Source organism: Marmota marmota, unplaced genomic scaffold (assembly GCF_001458135.2).
Source record: "Marmota marmota marmota unplaced genomic scaffold, marMar, whole genome shotgun sequence".
Classification (NCBI taxonomy): Eukaryota; Metazoa; Chordata; class Mammalia; order Rodentia; family Sciuridae; genus Marmota; species Marmota marmota.
The window spans coordinates 1,234,400-1,257,820 of NW_025999898.1; the positions used below are offsets into that span (position 1 = coordinate 1,234,400).

The 23,421-nt window shown below is 39.4% G+C and overlaps 1 protein-coding gene across 6 annotated transcripts in view; it reads left to right on the forward strand.

The window, feature by feature from the left end:
• The window catches only part of Osbp2 (oxysterol binding protein 2), a 178,277-nt gene extending 167,499 nt beyond the window's left edge, over positions 1 to 10,778 (forward strand). For 4 of the 6 annotated variants that reach the window (XM_048798238.1, XM_048798239.1, XM_048798237.1 and 1 more), the window contains exons 11-13: positions 9 to 193; positions 8,902 to 9,140; positions 9,328 to 10,778. In XM_048798238.1, coding sequence (XP_048654195.1) covers positions 9 to 193; positions 8,902 to 9,140; positions 9,328 to 9,473 — 570 coding nt within the window. In that variant the 3' untranslated portion in view covers positions 9,474 to 10,778. Of the gene's footprint in view, positions 1 to 8; positions 3,289 to 8,901; positions 9,141 to 9,327 lie in introns of those variants that run through there. The other 2 variants (XM_048798240.1, XM_048798235.1) reach the window with 2 other exon arrangements.
• The last annotated feature ends 12,643 nt before the right edge of the window (positions 10,779 to 23,421 follow it).

The window sequence follows — 23,421 nt, forward strand, 5'->3', positions numbered from 1 at the left end:
ATCCACAGGTGACCGGAGTGGTGAGTGACAGCCAGGGCAAGGCCCACTATGTGCTGTCCGGCTCATGGGATGAGCAAATGGAATGCTCCAAGATTGTGCACAGTAGTTCCAGCAGCTCCAGCTCTGATGGGAAGCAGAAGACAGTATATCAGACTCTGCCAGCCAAACTGCTGTGGAAGAAGTACCCACTGCCGTGAGTAAGGGTTAGGGGCCCTCTTCAGGATATGGGACAGGGACTGAGGGAGAAACAGAAAGGAGGCTAGTGAGCAGTAAACAGGAAGATGACTCTCCTTCCCCCACCCAGCAAGAAACACAAGGTTGGGAGGGATCAGTTGACATGTGGGCAAAGAACAATATCATGCACCTGACATCCCAGTATGGAAGCCAGAGAAAATGAATGTAAAACTATCTGGAGAGAAGAGATACTATGCAGAGACAAGGTGACTGGACATAATCCTTCCATGACTGAGAAATAAAAATGAACTTGCAGGAAACAGAAAATTATAAGTGTAATTTCAGATTCTGAAGAGAACAAAATAGAAATTCTACAAAAGAAAATAACCAAAGTTGAGAACTTCATGGAAAGTTTTAACAGAATGAATCCATCACCTGAATATAGGTGAATGCTCACATTGTAACATAAAGAGACATCCTGGAGAACCTAAGAAGCTAGAGAGGAAGGCCTATGGGTGACCCTAGTGAAGTTCCCAGAGTAGGTTTGTTGGCATACCCTGGGGATTTGTTAGTGTACATAATCTGCCCCAGACAGAATGGGAATCTGCAATTCAATAAGGTCCCCAGGGCATTCACATGCAAGTTTGAGAGCAGTGTCCAGAACACTTCTAGTCAGAGTCCTAGAAGGGAATAGAGACCACTTCTGAAGAGCAAATAGCAGAGGATTTTCTACACCTGAGTCTATACAGTGAGACTGATGGAACTATATCAGAGAATATTAGGCAATATTAGATTTTTTAAAGCAATTACGAGCTGAGGAACATCACCTTGACAGACACCTTTTCATCAACAAAACTGAGGACTTGAAAACAGCCAAGTAATATCTTCCATGTGCTAAGAGACACATTGCTGGGGCAAACCATCTTTAAAGAATAAAGTTGAAATAAAGATCTTTTATGGAAAACAAACATTCACTTGGCCACCAGATCTACATTAAAGGATATACTTTGGGAAGAAGGTAACTAATCCCAGGTGAAAGAGCCAAGATGTATAAATGAATGAAGAGTAAAAATGTGGATCTAAATGAACAGTGAATAAACAAAAATAATAATGTCTCATAGGGTTTTAAATTTTAGACTGTTACCTCCATTTATTTACTGTTACCTCCATTAAGTCAGAAGAGAAATAAATGGAAGTAACTGCTTGAAGGCCCTATGCTACCCAGGAGGTAGGTCAAGACCTTTGACTATTGGAAGTACGGATACTGTAATTCCTAGGGTAGCCACTAAAATAATACATTTAGCTGGGAACTCAGAAGAAAGGAAGAAAAAAATGGAGAGGAGGAAGAATGGTTAAAGAGAATAACAATAACTTTCTGAGGGCTAAGGATGTGGTTTAATGGAAGAGAATGTGCTAATATTAGCATTCCTCAGCACCAAAAAAAAAAGTTCTCCCGAATGAAAGAAAAGAAATGAAAGACCTTGAATTGAAAGGGTCTACAGAATGGCAAAGATGAGAAATAAATAAAAATGTTAGACCACAGGGTCAAAACTGAGAACATCAAAGAAAAAATTCTAATACCTTCCAAAAGATTTCAGTCAAGGCTGAGGACTCAGATTAACATCAGATTTAGTAACAGCCAACACTGGAGTATATTTTCAAAGTTATGAAGAAAATGAAATTAGAATGTAGATTTTTCTATCCAACTAAGATACAATATGAGGATATGATTAAAAAAAAAAAAAAAAACCTCAGGCAGGCATACAGAAAGCAGAAAGTTTGGCACACATAAACTGAAGATTAAACCCAGGGCCTCCAGCATGCTACTTACACAGGTTAGACAACACTCTACCACTAAGCACATTCCCAGCCCCCTAGACATAATATCTTAAAATGGGGAGGGAAAAATTTCAAAAGATGTTGTGCTAGACACATGAAGTAAACAGATTTTATAAAACAATTACAAAGACCAAAGGAAAATAGAAAATATTCCCATAATAATGCAGAACTAAAAGTCTAGGTAACAGTAGTATGTGGGAAGAAAGGGAAAGACACCAGGAATATGAAGAAATGCTAAGTTCTTATTAAAAGGAAGATGCATATAGGTTTTTTAATTAGAAGAAGAAAAATAATGAAAGATATTACAAACAAAAACAGCAAATTAACATAGTAGAAATATTCGAGCATTTTAATGCTCATAATAAATATAAATAGATGAAACCAGTTAAAAAACAAAATATTGATAGGATTTTAAAAAAAACGAGAAATATACTCCTTATAAGACAAAAATATGCAAAGGACAAAAGTAAAAGAGATGTTGTGAAAATCAATCTAAAAAAGTTATAATAGCTATATTAACATCAGCTAAAATAGACTTGAAGGTGAAAACATTATTAAGGAAGGAAAAGGGGGTAAATTTATTAAGTTCCAAGTTTCAAACATTATGCATATAAAAAAGCAGCCTCAAAAATTTACATCATGATACCCAAGAGAAATTGATAAATCCATCACCATAGTGGGAGATTGGGAGATTCCAATATACCCCTCTCACTTGTTGATAGGTCAAGTTAAAATTTAAAAAGGAAGAATATGAAGGGGATCAAAACAACAGGATCATTCACAGGCTTATAGATGCAGCAATCAGAGAATATACTTTTTTTAAGGACATATGGAACTGTATACAAAAATCAATCATGTACTAAACCCTAAAGAAAGCCTTGACAAACTACAATCTATCATAAGTCAATTAGACATTACAAATACAATGATAAAATCCTCACATATTTAGAAACAATTTTTAAGTTGCTAAATAGCCCATAATTAAAATAGAAAATTAGAATAGCAATTTTAAATATCTAGAACTGAAGACAGCCAAGATTTCAAAACTGGATATATACTGAAGTATTATAAAGGTAATACTTCAAAACTAATACATTGCCTTAAACAGTTTCTAAATTTGTAGCTTTTTCATTTCTGAGTTTCTGTGGTAAGTAAAGTTCAACACATATACCCCCCAAAAGAAGAAATCAATAAAATAGAAAAAGGAAACATAAAGAAGCTTGATAAAGTCAAAAGTTGATTCTTTGAGGAAAAAAACAACTAACAATAGAGAAACCTACTGCTAAGACTAATCAAGATGGAAATTAATATTATTAATGAAAAAGGTTTCATGACTATAAAGTATAAAGATAGTATTAGGATATAGTCTTAGAAAAATATAACTTACAAGAATTGACTCCAGAAGAAATAAAAAGCATCAATGACCCTATAATAATTAAAGAAAACAAAGAAGTAATTTTTAATTACTATAAGGAAAACACAGACCCAGATAATTTTACAGGTAAATTCTATCAAAATTTTCAAGAAATACCAGTGGGGTATGGTGTCACATGCCTATAACCCCAGCAGCTTGGGAGGCTGAGGCAGGAGGTCACAAGTTCAAGGCCACCCTCAGCAATTTAGCAAGATACTAAGCAACTTAGTGAGACCTTATTTCAAAGTAAAAAAATAAGAAGGACTGGGTATATAATCCCCAGTACCAAAAATAAAAAAAGGAAAAAAGAAATATGTTAACCCAGTTTTAAATAAAGTCTTCCAGATCATAGGAGAGAAAATAGTCTCTATACTTTTAGGCCAGAATAACTTTCATACCAAACCAGATAAAGACAGTAATTAGGAAAATAAAATTTCTACCCTATTTCACTTACATAAGCAAAATTCCAAAACAAGATATTAGAAAATTCAACAGTGTACAAAAAGTAACAATCTACCATCATTGAATTTATCCAGAATATGCAAGAATGATTTTATATTAGAAGATCCACAAATTAGTCATATTAACATCTCAATAGATGTGCCCAGACATAAGATTAATATGCAAAAATCAGTTTCAGTTCTACATACTAAGAGCAAACAACTAGAAAATGCACTTTAAGGCACCAATTATATAAGAGGATATTAAGGACCTTGTACTAAATCTTACATTCAAGACCTCTAGAGAAAATTGTAAAACTTTACTAAGAAATATCAAAGGGAGAACTAAATAAATGGAGAAAAATACAACATTCATAGATAGAAAGACTCAGTATTATAAAGATGTCATGATTTAAAGAATCAGTAGATAAAATCCCAATAAGGATCTCCATTGAACTGGGTATTAGAATTTTTAAATTTATATTGAGGAATAAAAGGGCAAAGACATTTCTGAAGAAGACCAAAGAGTACTTAACCATAGTAGATATCAAAACCTACTTTGAAATTAAAGTGGAGTGAAATGATGAGCCTAGAACAACTCCATGGATACATGTATCTTTGATATATGAAAAAGGTGGCATATCAGATCATGTGGAAAGATGGGGCTGTTCACATATGGATGTGAGACAAAACAGTTATATATTTCGAAAAAGATTAACTGATTTCCTCCCTTACATTATAACAAAAATCAACTCTAGACAATGACCTTATGGTTAAGTATTAAGTTTGACTTATTTCTAAACAATAAGTTAATACTCTAAGTAAAAAAAAGATTAATATCTTTTAGAACTTAAGAAAAACATATCTTAAACAAGATACAAATAAAGCATTGGTACATTCAACTATATAAAACATTTTTGTTTATTAAGAAGCATTTTACTCATTAAAAGACAATTTTTAAAAAGTGAGGTGCCAGGCATAGTGCACACCTATATTCCCAGTTACTCAGGAGGCTTAGGCAAGAGGATTCCAAGTTCTAGGCCAGTCTGAGCAACTTATCAAGACCCTGTCTCAAAATAATTTCTTTTAAAAAAAGGGCTGAGGATGCAGCTCAGTGGTAGAACACTTGTCAAGCATATGTGAGGCCCTGGGTTTAATCCCAATACTGAAAAAAAAAAAAAGGAGAAGAAGAAGAAATAAAAAGGAAAGCAAAAAGACAAAACATAAATTTGAAGAAGGTAGCCACAATACCTACACCTGACAAAGGATTAGTGTCAAAAATACAGAAAATTTTATCATAATTAACACTTTTTAAATAAAAGATTTCTAATCAACAAGTCGAACAAAAACAATCCAATGGCAAAATGTGCAAGAGTCATGAACAAGAATTTCATAGAAAAAACATATATGACCAGACATTATATGAAAACCACAATCAACATCATTGCTAACTGAGGAAATGCAAATCAAAACCACCACAATGAGATACTGTTGTATATTTTTTAAAATTTATTTTTTAGTTATTGGACTCAATGTCTTTATTTTACTTTATGTGGTGCTGAGGATGGAACCCAGTGCCTCACGCAAGCACTCTACCTCTGAGCCACAATCCAGCCCTGTTTTAAATTTATTTGATTAGTAAAATTTTTAAAAGTCTATCAGTGGTTGAAGAAATGAGGACCCACAATATTTCTTATGCATTGCTAATAGGAGTATAAATTTGTGCAACCACTTTGGAAAACCATTTGGCCTTACCTCCTGAAGGTGAATTATCACACTGGGTGCAGTGACACAAACCTGTAATGCCCTTCCGTTCAATCCCCAGTACCAAAGGGAAAAAAAAAAAAGATGAAAAATCAGGAAGTGTAATAACCCAGCAACCCCACTTCTAGGTATAAACTCAAGAGAAAGTCTTGTTAATGTACAACAGGAAACACACACACACACACACAAGACTAATCCAATAGCAAAAAAATTTGGAAACAACCCAGGAATTTATTGAATGAAAAACCGTGATATATTCACAGGAAAGAATATTATGCAGTAGTTAAAACAAAGGAAGCACAGCACCATGCAACAATATAGATAACTCTTACAATATTAAGTAAATAAAAATCCAAAATATTATATGTCATATATTCTTTTTATACAGTTCAAAACTAATATATATATTATATATATATATTATATATATATATAAAATATATATATATGTGTGTGTGTGTGTGTGTGTGCGCGCGCACAGACAGAGAGATACTTAAAAATACTTAAAGATACAATAAAATTCTATTAAAAGGAAAGGAGGGGACTGATGAACCCAGGAGTCTTGCTGATGGCTATCTGAAAAGGGAATGGATTGGTGAGTTTTCCATATGGTTAGATGTAGGTTTTTGTCAGGATCCTACCTTTTGTTTATGGTGGTAACATTAGATTAATAAAAAGCAGACCATGTAAGAGCTAAAAGAGAGTATCATGTACTAAGGATTATGACTAATCCAAACCTGTGTGCCTGAGGTCCCAAAAACAACAAAAAGAGAAAACAAGATAGTAGATTTAAACACAACATATCAACACAAGTTAGTACCTAATCCAAGTCTGAAATCCAAAAATGCTCCAAATTTCAAAAGTTTTTGAGCACTAATAAGTCATCACAAGTAGAAAATTTCACACCTGATTTCATATGACAGGTCACAGAAATACAGTTACACTCAAAATGCTACATAAAATTAGGCTGGGGCTGGGATTGTGGCTCAGCAGTAGAGCACTCGCCTAGCACGGGCGGGACCCGGGTTTGATCCTCAGCACCATATAAAAATAAAGGCATTGTGTTGTGTCCATCTACAGCTAAAAAATAAATATTTTTAAAAAATAAAAAATAAATAAAATTAGGCCGTGTGTACAGTGCGGAATAAATATAAATTTTGTGTTTATACTGGGTCTCACCCCAAAGATATTTTATTATGTACATGCAAATATTCCAAATTCCAAAAAAGTCCAAAATACTTCTAGTCCTAAGTGTTTTGGATAAGGAATAGTCAACCTGTAATTACATTAAATATTCCCATTATAGGTGTAAGATTTGGAAATCAAAAAAATCCAACTATATGCGGTCTGCAAGAAAAGCATCTAAATTGGAAACTAAAGAAAGATTGGTTTGACAGGATGAAAAAAGATATGTCCACATAAATACTAATGACGGCTGGGGATGTTATAGCTCAGGGGTGGAACACTTGCCCTGGGTTCCATCCCCAGCATCACTAAAAAAAAAAAAAAAAAGGAAAAAAAGAAATACCAAACAAAAGCTGCTTAGCTATATTCATATCGCAAAACAAACTTTACAACAAATACTAGAGATAAAAGAGAGAGTTCATAATGATGAAGCTCGGTTCACCAGGAAGATGAGTATTAAATCCAAATATCTTCTACCAAACACAACCTCAAAATACATATAGCATAAGCTGGCTGGTACAAATATAAAGAGAGAAATACCGATATGCAATCAAAATGGGAAATTTTAATATCAGTCTCTTAGGAATAGGAAAAAACCTCAGGAGGATACATTTGAACAACAGAACCTACCAGTTATAGAATACTGCACCCAACAAATGCATCGAAACAGTCTCAAAAATTGACCATATTGGGCTGAGGTTGTGGCTCAGCAATAGAGTGCTCGCCTAGCACGTGTGAGGCCCTGGGTTCCATCCTCAGCACCACATAAAAATAAATAAATAAATAAATGTATAAAAAAATTGACCTTGCCATAGGAAAACTTCAAAGGACAAAAATTATACCAAGTAAATCATCTGACTCCAAAGCAATTATGCAAGAAAAAACAACTAGAAAAGTCTCCATGTGTTTATAAATTTAAGAAATTTGCTGGCACACACTATAATCCCAGCTACTTGGGAGGCTGAGGCAGAAGGATCTTAAGTTCCAGTCCAGCCCAGGCAACTTACCAAGGCCCTATCTCAAAATAAAATTTTAAATAGGGATGGGGAAGGTATTTCAGTGGTGGAGTGCCTGCCTAGTAAGGCTTTGGATTTGATCCCCCAATATGAATAAGGCTAGGGGTTTCCAACCTATCCATAGGTCCAAAAATATATAATAGAAATCATAAAAGAAAACTGAATGATAATAACATCAAAAGTGGTAGGATTCAGCTGGGCATGGTGGCACAGTCCTGTAATCCCAGTGGCTTTGAAGGCTGAGGTAAGAGGATCATGAGTCCAAAGCCAGCCTCAGCAACTTAGCAGAACTTAAGCAACTCAGTAAGATCCTGTCTCTAAATAAAATAAAGGGGGGAGGGTGCTGGGGATGTGTGGCTTAGTGGTTGAGTGCCCCTGGGTTCAATCCCCAGTACCAAAAATAAATAAATAAATTAAAAGTGGTAGGATTCAGTTAAGGCAGCAATTGGAATGAAATGTGTAGCACATTGTATTAAAAAAAAAGAAATGCTGAAAAATAATGAGCTAAGCATCCATCTCAAGAAGTTAAAAACAACAATAGCAGAATTAACCCCAGGAAAGTTGAAGGAATATAATAGCAAAATAGAGGCCAAAAAACCCTAAAATAGGAGCAAAATAGTTTTTGTTGGGTTTGTTTTTGTGGTGCTGGAGAGCAACAAAGTTTGATCTTCAAAAATAAACTGACTAACCTCTGACACGGATATTCAAAATAGAAGGCACATATAACCAACATCACATGCAAAAAGAAAGGTTGTTATGCTGCAGATGTTAATGCAGTACCAACGAAGATAATAGGTAACGGTTTTATGCTGATCTCAGTTAAGTCTAAAGTAGCAAAGCAGCTGCGGGTTGGTGGAGCACAGGAGAAGTGCGGGAAGCAAAGGGCGAGTTAGATGCAGCTGGTGGGTTTTGTCCGGCAGGTTCATCAGAAGTAACAATGGGGCAGGGAAACGTCGGCCCAGGCCAGGAGGTGAGGGGCCAGGAGGGTCGGGAGGGGCTGGGGGGCGGCTTGGGACCAGCGATGGAGGTGGCCTGGGGACAGCGCACGGTCCCGCTCACGCCGCCGCAGGGAAAACGCAGAAAACATGTACTACTTCTCGGAGCTGGCCCTAACCCTAAACGAGCTGGAGGAGGGCGTAGCGCCCACGGATAGCCGCCTTCGGCCCGACCAGCGGCTGATGGAGAAGGGGCGCTGGGACGAGGCCAACACTGAGAAGCAGAGGCTGGAAGAGAAGCAACGCTTGTCGCGGCGCAGGCGAATGGAGTCCTGTATGTCTGGCCATGGCCAAGGCTGCACAATAGAGGAAGGTAAGGCTGGGCTGAGAGGGTGCCCCCCCGGGGGGGGAGCAGGTGGAGGGTGCAAGGGGGTGCCTGGGATAAAGGAAGGAGGAGTGTCCCAGAGGGCGAAAGGGGTGCTTAGGGTGGGGATCCTGCAGGGAAGCGGTGGGTTCTGGAGAGCAGGCCACCCACCCACCGGCCCACTGTGTCTGCCCAGCAGAGAAGGAATCAGACGGGTACATGCCGCTGTGGTTCGAGAAGAGGCTGGACCCACTGACGGGGGAAACTGCCTGCATATACAAGGGTGGCTACTGGGAGGCCAAGGAGAGGCAAGACTGGCACATGTGCCCCAACATCTTCTGAGCGCCACCCTTGCAGCAAATATAGGCGCCTGCACAGCTGGGTCCACTTTTTTTTTAATGCACTCAATTTAGTACTGAATATATCCCCACCCACCCACGCACTTCTTCCCCCTTTTTTTCCCTCTTTAAAAAAAAAAAAAAAAAAACTTTTGGGAGACTCTCACCTTAGAAGGAGGAAGGGCTGACCGGGGTTCTCTCCAGCCCCTAGGTGCACCCAGTCACCCTTGCCCCTTCACCATGGACTTGAACCCTATGGGCACCCCAGTCCCCAGTTATCACAACTCAGGCCAGCTGGCTGGGGCCATGGCTGCCCAGGTCACCAGCCTCCAATCCAGGGAGGTACTGGCCCTTCCTAGGGAACCTCTTTTGACTTTTTTAGAAAAGAAAAAAAAATGATCTACATTTCTTTCCAGCCATGATGTTTAGTAAATATTTTTAGTACAGCATTTAGCAGACAGCTTTCCAAGTGTGCTTTCTTGCCACAAAATTGTCCAGGCAAGAATTCCCTTTTTAAAGACATCAGGAAGCCAGACCCCTTTGAGTTGGGAGAATTTTGTAGCTAAACACAATATTTATATCTGAGATGCCCACCCACTAGGAGCCCAGGGCCCAAAGACCAAGCAGAAAGGGGCCTGTCTAGGCCCAGCAGAGCACAAAGGGTCTCTTTCTGGAGCAACAACCCACAATGGGGGAGAGGGGCCATTGAGGGTATCCCCCATGTGGATTGAGGGCAGCAGCCCCTTGCCTAGCCTTGACCATGCTGGGGCAAGTGCCTACAACCAAAGAGGCCAGGAAGGGCTAGAAGGCAGGGCCCATAGGTGCTCCCCACCCCCAAGAACCAGGCCCCCATTCAGCATGGGCTGGTGACCTGGGCATGAGAGACCTGGCACTCTTCCTCAGATGGCTCAGGGGGTGCCCCATCTCTTGCTCCCCCTGATTCTTTATTTGCCTAATTTATATATATGATATATAAATATATATATAATAGCTATTTTGCTTAAATTTCTATGGTATATAAAAGTGAAAAACGATGAAGACAGGGTATACCTGTCTGAGTTTGGCTTCCTGTCAGCTGTGCCCTGCCCTCTCCTCCTATCCCTTCCAGCAGCTTCTGCCAACCTTGAGGCACTGGACCACTGTGACTTCAGTCCCAGACCTCAGAACCCCCCATTCCAATCCTCCCCACTTCAGTTTGGTCCTGAAAATTCATTGCGGGGGTTTTTCTTTCTACTACAGGACTGGTTTTGGTTTTATATAAAAACAACAACAACAACAACAAAAAAAAAACAGAAGTGAAATCACCAACGTGTGAAATGCCTTATGATGTCCACTCCAGAGGCAAGGCAGGGTGGGGTAGCCTCTTGGGCCTCCCCTCAGAGCTGTGGATGTACCTCTTCTCAACACTTTGTAAGCACTTTTGATCGATGATAATAATAATAAAAGAAAAAAAAAACTGGCTTTGGAGTTTTCCACTGCCCTGTCTGTGGCTAGATAAAAGGAGGCTTATGAACATGGCAGATGACAGCCCACAAGGTGGCATGGGGGTAAAAACATGGGCTTTGTTCTGCTCAACACCAAGCAGCAGGAGGTAGGTCTAGAGGGAGAGTGGGGAGCCTGCTGGGGGCAGGGCCAATGCCCAGAAGGCTGCCCAGGAGCTGAGTTGGCACCACTCAGCACTAATCTGGGAGAGGGGTTGCATCTCTGCCAGGAACTGCCCTGTCCACAAAGCCATGGGTCAGTCCCTCCAAGAAAGGCAGTACTTTAGCCACCTGGGGCCACTAGCAGCACCCTTCTGTCTCTCAATTCCTGGAGCTGTCTAGAGTGAAGCCAAGTACAGCACAGTTCTTCAAGAGGAAAGGCCTGCCCTGGTGAGTTCTGTGTTGCTTGACAACTGTGGCCTGGACTGCTTCTGTTACCCCTTGTTGCCAGGCAACTCAGATCTCTAGCTCCTAAAAGATCCAGCAGAGTGAGCAGCCAGTGGTCTGGTCCATTGGGTCATCTTCCATTGCCGGTGCTTCCAGGTGAGAGGATGGGGAAGGGCAGAGCACCACAGGAAATCAGTCGGGGTTCTCACCATCTGCCTTAATGATCCAGAATGGACCCAAAGCTGGCCCTGCCTGGCTCCTTGCTTCCCCATCTGAGAGATAGCAGCCCCTGGTGAGTCTGGCAGAAGAGCTGGAAGGGCAGCTATCTTAGAATAGGCTGGGGTTAGGGGTTATACAACCCCAGGATGAACCTAAACCAAAGTGCATTAGAAGGAGTCCTGAAGGAGAGGGGGGACTGGCTGCAGGCCCAGAATGACAAAGCCCACTGAGGCAAAGTTAAGTATCCAAAGCTCGGAGCAGGGAGTGACCGGAAAGAGATGATACTGACCTATACTCTGTGATTCCCTGTACACCAACCACCACTGAGTAGGAAAAGTTCTACACAATAAGCCATAAAGAACCTCAGATAAGTCCAATAAAAATATTCAAAATGTGTAAAAGATCTTTATGGAGATGATTGAAAAAACCTGAGTTTAGAGGGAAAATGCCAATGCCATATTCACAGATAGGCAAACTCAGTCATGTTGGTCCCACATCTATAAATTCAAGATAATCCCTACTAAAATCCTATCAATATAGTTTAAAATGTTGACCAAGAAATAATTGCACAAAAAATGGCTATTTTTTTTCTAATTTTGTTTAAAGAATTCATGGTATGGGGAAGGAGACAATGAGAACTTGGCCTGCAGATACCCAAACAAGCTAGAAAGCCACAAAAGGCCTTCTTTTTCTCCATTGCATTCTGATTACCATCTGGCACAACATGTATTATACGTGTTTGTTGATTGTCATAGTGGACTATGAGCTTCATGAGAGTGGGAATCTTGTTCTGTCTTATACATCATAGTCTTCTCAGTACTTGATACATAATAGGCACTAAATAAATATTTGTTAAACTAATGAATTTCACTCCAGAAGGGCCAATTAGAGCAAAGTCTCAGGTGCACTACCTGGGGAGGGCAATGTGGCTGCAGTGTCAAGTGGGAGGGGGCCTTATAGATGGAACTGAGGAAGAACTGAACCTAGGGACTCAGGAAACTTCTATTTCCCCCAAACTCTAAAACCAAATTGCTATACCTGATAGACTGTGGTAAGAGTATGAAAAAACCATTGGTAAAGAGAAAGAGGTGGCCTGAGGTTCCCTCATTTTCAGAGCGGGGACTCAGCACAAGAGGGGGGTCAGGGGACGGGGGTGGGGTGGGAAGAAGACACCAGAAAGAGAACAGCAGCAGCAGAGATTCATTATTTTTATAAAGCTAGCCAGCATGTATAACTTTAACAACCCAATAAAGACAGTGCTAAAACAAATACACACTTCATTCTTTCTAAAGAATTTATAGGGTATATTCTTAAGAAATATATGTATATACATACACACACACACACACACACGAGATTAAGTTCAATTTCATACAAGAAAGAATTCTCATAAATCTAAATAACATAGTATCAACTAGGACCTAGTCACTTCAAAAGACTGACTAGTTGGTAAACCCATGCAAGAATTGAGTTTACTGCACAAATGCACAAAGCTTCAATATCAGGAAGCTTTCCATTATAAATCATGAGGCTGGGGTTGGGGCCCAGTAGTAGAGCACTTGCCTAGAATGTGTGAGGCACAGGGTTCGAGCCTCAGCACATATAAAAATAAGTAAAGATATGTGTCCATCTAGAATTTAAAAAAATTAAAAATAAATAAATCACTACATCAACCAGTTCAAGGACTAGTTCCTAGAATATATTCATTTTTAGAAAACTAGACATGTTGGATTCAATTTTTCAAATATTAAATGCAACCATGAGTTAAGGAATATTTTTATCTTACCGGTATTAGGCCCAGTTAGCCTAAATGTTTTCACTGCCTCAAAAGATCTCCCAAGGTAGGACATCTAATAGGAAATATTCCCCATAAAGTTGGATCCCCAAATGGCTTCAATAAAACAGCAAATCTAAAATAAAGGTTCTCCTAAGCAGAGCAGAAAAAAACTGCCAGAGAATTTGTAGTTAGGAGTAGATCCTCAATTTTGTAGCCAAGATACACCATCTGAATAGTACACTAAAACCTCCAGCAGAAAATATAACATGATCCCAAGTTGGAAGTGTCCCCAGTCACCTGAGAGAATCAAACAAGTCCTCTCTGGAGGATCAAACCCTGTAAGACCCCATATGTGGAACCACAAGGAAAATGAGAAGCTCACAGCATAAAATTTCTAAATACATAAGGAAATGAGTCCCCCCAACAGCATGAGCCACCAGGAATAATAGATGGAAGAATCAGACATAAACCTCCTCCATACAATGAAATTATTACACATAGAATAGAAAATAAGCACGTTTGATATATTTCTAGGAAAAGAAGGGCAGCATGAAATAAATTCTTAAAAACCTTCAGAAAAAATTTAAATCACTAAAAATAATTTGGTAAATAACATTATACATCTGAAAAGAGCATTAATGCAAAAAAATCCAGAATGTAATACAAATACATAAAGAGATGAAAAACATAAAAGAGAAAATAGGAGATACGGAGGACAAAACTAAGAAGGTACCACACATGTCTAACCTATTCCAGAAGGAGAAAAAAAGTTTTGTTTTTTAAATGAAGACTCAACCTTTGAAGAATTAATGGCTAAAAATTTCTAAGAACTCATAAAAAATATCAATAAGCAGAGTTAAGCTCAGTGAATTCCAATCAGGGTAAATATAAAGACATCCACAGCTAAATACAACATAGTGAAACTGCAAGACCACTGAGACAATAAGATTTTTTATTTTTATTTTTATTTTTTTTTTGTACCAGGAATTGAACACAGGGGCAACTTAACCACTGAGTCATCTCCAACACTTTTATTTTTTTATTTTGAGACAGGGTCTTGATGAGTTGCTCAGGGCCTCACTAAATTGCTAAGGCTGGCTCTGAACTCCAGATCCTCATGCCTCAGCCTCCTGAGCCGCTGAGATTATAGGCATGCGCCACCACTCCTGGTGAGACAATAAAATCTTAAAAGCAACTAGAGTTGAGCAGGAGTAAAAAGATGACCTTCACAGAGCTTCAGTTAGACTGAAGGCTGACCCCCTCAAAAAGGGGGAATTTGACAATGAAATGGTATCTCTACCATGGAGAGAAAAATCTTAGTATTCCCACTCAAGACATCTTTTAGAAATCAAAACAAAAACATTAACAAGAAACTTATTAAAACAATATTGAAAGTCGGGTGCAATGGCACACACCTGTAATCCCAGCTATTCAGGTAGCTACTGCAGGAGGATCCCAAGTTCAAGGCCAGCTGAGACATCTTAGCAGCCCTATCTCAAGATAAAAATATAATTCAGTGGTGGATGCTCACCAGGTTAAAATACACACACACACACACACACACAATGATGATCACTTATGGAATAATACTACTAAATAATTTCCTAAATAATAGAGAAAATTCATTGAATGTATGGGAGAAAATTACAAAGGCAAGAAAGGAGAAAGCAATGAGGATATAGTGTAAATAATAGAAATTAATAATACATTAATTATTACATAAAATTTAGTAATCTAATATTTCAGGTAAAAGACCAAAGGATATACCTAAAACATAAATATACAAATAAAATGAATGTTAAGAAAAAAAAATTGCTAGATATCAAGTACTAGAAGAGCCACTTTGTAATGATAAAAGTTAAAATTCATAAAGTTCTAAGACTCTTACACACCTAGTTACATCTCAAAATATGTAAAGTAAAATTATATTTGACTTTGGACTGGTAGTCATAATCTGCAATGCAATAAGACAAAAAAAAATTTAAATAAGTATGAGAATTGGCAAAACTGTCATTATTCACAGCAGACATGACATAGAAAATCCAAAAGAATCTACAGATAATATATAAAAATCAACTTACTATATGGCAATAAATTTTCAAAAATGAAATTTTAAAATAATATTTACAACAGCATTACAAATCATCAGGTACCTCAAATATATCTAACAAAGACATTTTTAAAAAGCTTTAAAAGGAAAACCTTAGTTTTTGAGAGGCACTAAAGAAAGATCTAAATTTATGGAGAGTTACACAGTTTGAAAGAATGATTTGTTGGCAGATGCAATCAATTATAACGAAATTCCTACAGGTTTTCTCATGAAGCTTAATGATTCTAAAATTTACCATAGAAATGCAAAGAACTAAAAAGAGTCAAAATAGTCTTGAAGTTAAAAAAAATGGAACTGGCTCTACTTAAAAGTAGAAAGCCCTATTGTAAAACTATTAATATTTAAACCAATATGACAGAGAAAAAGACAATAGACAATATAATTTACTAAAAGTCCAGAAACAGATTAATATATGAACATTGGATATATAAAAGAGGTAGCACTGTAGATCAACAGGGAAAGAAAAAAAACTTTTCAATAATTATCCAATAAGTTGGGTAATCAGGAAAAGAGGAAAGAGAATGAGCAAGGATATGATGAGGAAGGAAGGAAAAAGGAGAGAAGAAAAAAAGGAAGGAAGAATGGGAGGGAAGGAAGGAAAATTGGAGCTCTATTTCGCACTATACAGATAAGTCAAATCCAGATCCCTTAAAGATCTAAATATGGAAGATAAAATTATAAAGGATTCAAGAAATAATACAACACAATATCTTCATGATCTCAGGGTAAGGAAAGATAAACAAGTTATAAGAAATGAAAATTATAAAGAAAAGATTGATAAATTAATCTACATTAAAATCAAGTATTTCTATTCATAAAAATACAAAGAGTAACAAAAGGTATGCCAACAAGCAGGAGAAGAAATTTGTAAGACAGATAACTTATGAAGAACTTGTACTGAGAATATTTTTTAAGAATAAGAAAAAAAAAGCAAAATGGGTCAAAATCTTGAACACTTCATCTAAGAAGAAATCTAAATGGTCAATAAACATAAAAAAGGTATCAACCACAACACAAATCAGGGAAATGAAAATTAAACCACAATGAGATACAACATCATACCCATTAGACTTCCAAAAAATTTCAAGTCTAGCAGTATCAAGTGTTGGTGACAAAGTAGAGAAATGAAGGAAATAATCACAGTGTCAGTGGTGTGAAAATTTATACAACCACTTTTGAAAACAATTTGACATTAGATGCACATGACCTATGATTCTACAATTCTACTTGAATGATTACATCCTAGGGAGAAATTCCTGCAAACATGCAACAAGAGACATAAAGAAGAATGTTCAGTCTCCGTAAAGAAAGAGGAAAACAAAATAAAAACTAGACTCAACCCAAATGCCAGTCACAGAGGCATGGGTAATAAAATGTGGTTATGGTCAATTCACTAATAAAAACGAATTAAACCTACATCAAACAACATGGGCCAATTTCATAATGTTGAAAAGATAAAGAAAATTGCAAAACAGAAAATTTTTATGTTCATCTAAGTTTAAAAACAAGCAAAGCAAAGCAATTACTTAGGAATACAAACTGAAATCAGAAAAGTGTAATGAAGAGCAAAGAATTGATGACCACTATTGAGAATGACAGTTATCTCTGAGCAGGAAGGAAAGGGATCCAGAAGGAAAACACAGATATTTTTAAAGTAATAAAAACAAACTAGGTGATGGGTGTCCCTTGTACATTCTTCCTACTTTACAAATACTTAATGCAGCAAATTTCTATGGCTACTTAATGTCTAATAAAAAACATTAAAATAGCAGCTTAGGGCTGGGGTTGTAGCTCAGGTGGTAGAGCATTTGCTTTGCCCGTGTGAGGCAATGGATTCTATCCTCAGCATCACATTAAAAAAATAAATAAATAAAGGTATTTTTATCTATCTACAACTAAAAAAATAACATTTCATAATGCATGACTGTTGCCCCCTGGTGCCTGACTCAGGCAGGACCACAGCTACAAGTAAGTCCCAAAGGTCTCAAATAGAAATGAAAGAAAGGAAACTTCTTTTAACATTTCAAAGGCCACTTACCAAAGCTTACAACTTCACATATTGATTTCTATCCACATCAGAAACAAGATCCCCATAATTATTCAACATTGTTTCAGAGGCTCTAACTAAAATTAAATGGCAATTAAATACAACTGCTATACTATAAATTTGAAATTGTTTCTATAAAAAACAATTTTTCCTCCAGATGTTTTTATGAGTTTGTAATATAGAAGTAAATTACATTAAATCATAAATCACTAGCTTTTCTCCATATTAATACTAAGTGAGCACTAAAGATGGGGGAAAGTATTCCATCACAAAAGTGACAACCTATAAACACTCAGGAATAGACTTAACAAAATTATAAAAATCATATGAAGAAATTATAAAATCTTACTGAAGGATTTAAAAGAAGTCTTAACAAATAAAAAAAAAAACCATTTTGAATCTTCTGGGGACATTTAATATCATAAAAATGTCAACTCTCCCAAAACTTAAATTTTAAATTTAATGCGATTAAAATTTAAGTCCCAGTGGAACTTTTCTTTAGGCTGGGATGAGAGAGAATTGGGTAATGTGATTTAAAATTTCATGAGAGAATTAAATCTAAGAAAGTCTGGAAAAGATTTATTTTTAAAGTGATTCATGTAGATGCTGAAAGTGACCAAAATTACTGTTTCAGCTGTGACCTCATCTTCACATCAGATTCACCCACACAAAAGATGACAGGATGTCTCCAATTAGGATATCTCCAAGAGATTCAAACCAGAGGGAAATATAAAGATCAAAGTGGTTCATATAGTAAATGGGGCTGGCATAAGAGAATTTCCACCTGGGGTGGGGGTTGACTTCTGCTTTACCACTACACTAAAATACATTCCACAGGAATGAAGGTTGACACTTAAAAAAAAAAAAAATCACAACAAAATGGAGAAAGTTTTTTGGCTTTTGTCTCGGGGTAAGGTGCAGAGGTTGGGAAGAAAGGGATGGATTTTTCTTCCAGATGGTAGGAAACTCCCAAGTCTAACATGCTTATCTTTCAATGAATGCCACAAATCAAGCTAAGGACAAACCTGTAAAAAACTGAAGTTGTGAAATCCAAGAGATGGGCGCTCTGCCTTAGGTCCCAGGAGAAGCTGACAGGCTCGCATGCAGGCTGGCCCTTTTAAAGCAAAATGAAACACATGAAGCCTCTTTTCCTTTCCAAGTCTTTCACCTTGCAGAAATAAGGGCAGCCAGATAGGCATCTGAACCGCCCCCCCAGACACACACACTCCCACCCCACCCCCCAAAAAATAAAACAAGTTTTCTGTAGTGACCCCTCTTAGGGAAGGGGTCATTTGTTCATTTGGAAAACGAACAAAAAAGGTTTTATCTACAATGTGGGCTTAATACGCAGCGACCAGACAATAACAATTCCCCACTTTAGCATCCGGGGTGGGGCCAGCCCTTGCTGCCTGCTAAGAAGTCGCAAGTGTGTGAAGTGAACCCAGTCGGCCTCATTCCCCACAGTGCCCTGCGCTGCACAGCAATATCGCGCGAGGTTTCCACAGCCAATGAGCAGGGCGTGGCAGCACGTGCAGGCTTAGCAACATTGCACAGGCGCAGTTGGGCCTCACCGCGAGGGTCTAGCCTGCAAAGGGCTCTTTCAGCAGAACACAACCGTTGGCCGGCTGGGAGAGGGGCGGTACCCTTATGGGACTGAGCGTTGGCCATCCTGAAAGCCTCTGGAGAGATGGCTGAGTGCCTGGGTACTGGCCATGTCCTCTGGGCCAGGTGAGAATTTACAATCAGCCCTTAGGCACGTGTCCTTTGGCAGCTGATTATGCGATTAAGGAATTCAAAGATTCCCCTCCATCAGGTTTTCTTCTCCCCTACCCACTGCAGCACCAAGCCCCCCTGGTAACAGATTGGTCTAATTGGTGTGGCACTGAGGAGGAAATTGAGACCCCAGAGCTTTGAACAGAGAAGAGAAAAGGAGGAGAAACGGTTAGACCTGGTAGTAGATTAGAGCTGGCCACAGCTTGTGGAAAAACCTGCAGTCACCAAGGCAGCAAGGGTGCCCAAGAGAATCCCTGGAAGCATCTCAGCAGAATCCAGAGGGTACTTGAAAGGAAGAGGGGTGATGAGCCTGCTGGGTCCTTACCCTCTCTCTGGTCCAAGTTTGATTGAGTGGTATGAGCTCCCCTACCTTCCAGACCTTGGCTAAGAATGCCAATACCAAAGGCATGGTCTGGTAGAGTCTACATAGAAACCCAGCCCTCCCTTTGGGAGATAAACTGGACAAATGGTTAGGCCTTGATGGCAGCCCTGGGGAAAGCATATTACCCTCACATGAGCTTCTAAGTAAGCAGCTGCAGGCCTACCAGTAGCATTCAGGAACCAATCCCTATCCCAACTTTAACCAGAGGAGCTATAGTATTACTGGATTTTTATAACTGCTGGATAAATGTCAGGTGGACACTTGATCCTGTGAGTAAATAGGTTGGAAAAGCTCTACCATCATTCAACCCCTTTTAGAGGAGGAATGGGGAGCCAGAATGGACAGTAACTTCTCCTTACAAGCTGGGAAATTGGTTTTGCTGGACCCAACAGTGGCCTCGGTTGGGACTAGCATAGGGCAAGTTACTGAATTAAAAAGCAGGCCCAGCAACATCCTGGTTCATATGCTGAATGGGATGTGCCTTGCCAGGTCCGCCCCTCTGCGCAGTCCATGTCTTGCTAAGTAGAGTGTATGCCTCCAGCAGTATCAGGAACTGACAGTCTGAAGGTATGTTCAAGGTGCTCTGCCTCCTGTGGCCAAGCTGGCTGTAGCAACTTCTCCAAGAACCTAGGGCAACATATTTCCTAGGAAGCCTCAGAGATTCCATTTCTGAGCAAGGCCAGAACCCTCCAGTGGAATTCTTAGAATGCTTGGTGGCTATCAATGAGTCCCTTACAACCTGGCTCAACTATAGAATGACCTTCCAACAGGGGCATATAGTCAGTAAAGGCAGCACAGGCTAGCTACACAGGCCAATCCCTAAATTCTGTGTGTATTGCAAACGTTTGGAGCTTTATCAAGCTTGACTTATTGGTCCTTAGAGCTGTGGACTCTGGTCTAATGCTGCTTGAACCCTGCATCTTGAAAGTCATGTTGTAACTCCAGGAACTGGATGTAACAAGAGAGGAGCCGATATGCCCCGCCCCCCCCCCAAAAAAAAAAAAATCAGTGTTACTCACACAGTTACAAAAGAACCAGAGGTGTTTTCTCACTGTTATTAGTCCTTGCCTTTCTTTGGTAAATGAAAATGTCGACCTGGTTAATAGCATTTACCCCAAAGTGAAGTTTTAAATGGGGAATCCCTGGGACACTTAGGGGCTGAGGAGATACTTACCTGAGGACTCTGCCCCCTTGTTTTTCATGATTTGCAAGTAAGTCCCAAACTCATGATTCAAAACCACATGAAACCATGTACCAGAAGAGAAACACAACTGGTCAGTTAAAAGCCCTCAGTAGTCTCATTGATTCAAACTTTCTAAAAAAATTAACTTTCACATTAGTAAACAATTCAGAGAAGTGAATTCCAACTGGCAAGTTGGAAGTGGGGGTAGGGGAAACACTGTGTGGTAGAAATTGAAATTGGAGGTCTTTCTCTGGAAGGCAGTGTGGGAATGTATTTTTAGAGTTGTTAGTGCACCCACAGTCTGACATAGATAATTCCAAACAGGGAAATGGTTCTAAATACAAATCTAAGTTAATGAACAAATATACACACACACTCACCAGTACTTTTCATGTTAGAAACAACCCTGTTTATAAATAGGAGATTGTTAAAAGAAATGACAATACATTCAAGATAATGAAATGCTCTGTGGTTGTTCAGGATAGAGGGCCAGACTCAGTGGTGCACACCTGTAATCCCAGCTACTTGGGCACCTAAGGCAGGAGAAAACGATTAAGTTCAAGGCTCTGTCTCAAAAATTTTAAAAAGTTGGAGGGGGGCTGTGGATGCAGCTCAGTGGTGGAATGCCCCAGGGTTCAATCCCTAATACAAATAAATTAATTAATTAAGCAGACCCATATGGGCAATTCTGAAATAGGCTCCAATATATACTTGGTAGAAACAGAACAGGTACTTGAGTATGCAGAGTCAGGATGGATAAACTGTCCAAGGAGAATCTGGGGACTGAAGGAGGGAGCCTAGATTTTCACAAATCAGCCTTTTATACTCTGGAATTTTACCACATACATGTGGCACTTCACAGACAAAATAAACAAAATCCCAATCTTCTTAAAAACTAGAATTGCGGTCCTTATTCACTTCCTGGCAGCCTTGTGCCAAGGAATTTCCCAGTACAGATGAATCAAACCATCTCCCTCTTCCCACATCGTCAAATAGGTGGAAGCATCAGCTGTCCCATGATGTTCCCAAGAAAGGAGAGGGGACCACTACATTTTATCTTCCCATCTAGAACAGAAGGATCTCTGCCTAGGAAACAAGACTGCATTCAGCAAAGCTGAGGCCAACCTCAGCTTAATAAGCACATCCAGAAGTTGAAGCTAGGAATCCAGTCTTCATTTCTGTGTGTACTAAGGACACTGAAGCTGAAAACTTCAGTGAAGATGGCGAGATGAGGAAGAAGACTTTGAAGACAGTTTAAAGCCACATGGTAGAAAAAAATGAAGAGGAAAGTGCTGATTTCACTGAGGAGAACACAGACTGAGTTTGGGAGTCTCACCAGTACAAGTTTATACTATTGCATTTTGATAACATGTAAGTAAAAAACTTGAGTATTATCTTCCAGTAAAAACGCAGAACCAACTTCTTTTTAGATTAAAACAGTAGTTTTGTGAACAAAAATGGACCACTTGCTACCTGGGGTAAACAGAGCTGGATGAAAAGGAATCAACAGCTCAGGAAACCCCCCAAGAGTCTTGGAGGATGTTCCAAAAAAGACATATTTTAGCCCTCTCCCAGGGATATGGTTTGGGGAAGCCCAAAACCCAACAGTCACAGGTGCTTCCATGAACAAGTGGGGAAAGACCTTGGATTTTCAATGTGGCTGGTGTGGCTCCCCACTGTTTCTCCATCTCCTGCGGAACTCACTTGGCAGCAGACTGGCTGGCCACTGCTGGCCTGGGCAATAGATGGTTTAAAAAAAAAAAAAACCAAGGTGGTTTGAATCATAGATCAGTCATAAAAGGTCACACACAGTTCTTGTGCCAACAGAGGCCCCAAATAGAAGTGGGAAGAGTTAGGGGAAATGGAACCAGAATTATTCCTACAGTCAGAGAAAACTCAGCAACTCTTGCCTGTCTGACCCTGAGTTGTTACTTGAGGGACTGTGACTGGACAATGAGGGAAGGCCAGGTGTGCTTTTCCTGCAGAGCTGCTTTTGAAGTCCCTGCAGTCAGGGGCTCCCTGACCCTTCTGACTCCCCTAGAGCAGGGACTGTGCAGGGGCTCCATGGGGCCCAGCAGAGGGAAGAAATAACAGCCGTAGGCACTCCTGAGGCAGCCACAGACGGAGGCCTCTGCCAACTCAGCACCAGGGGTCTTTCACGCACCTGAGGATTCCTTTGGAATTAAACACTCCTAAGTGCTGCTACCCAGGTAGAGATCTAACTAGGCTATCTACTCTTCAACCAGGACTCAAGCTGGAAAACCTCCTTGTCCATGGTAACTGAGAAAAATCACTTCTTCATCACTTCTTCAGAGAGAACTTGGTGGATGGGGAAGCAAATTAACCAGAATCTCATAGCCATGAGCTGAGATGGGAGCTGCAAGAGGAGCATCCCTCTGACCCTAGGAGGCCATGCTGCTCTGGTGAATTCACCTCCCACACCTCTGTCCCTCAGCTCTCCACATTGTTCAACCACCCCCACCCCTGGAGCTGGTCCAACTTCAGGATGGTGTGCTAACCCTGTATTGAGGAGCCGGGAGCAGCAACCTAGGGTGGCAAAAGTATCCTTTGCCAAAGAATCACACAAAAAAAG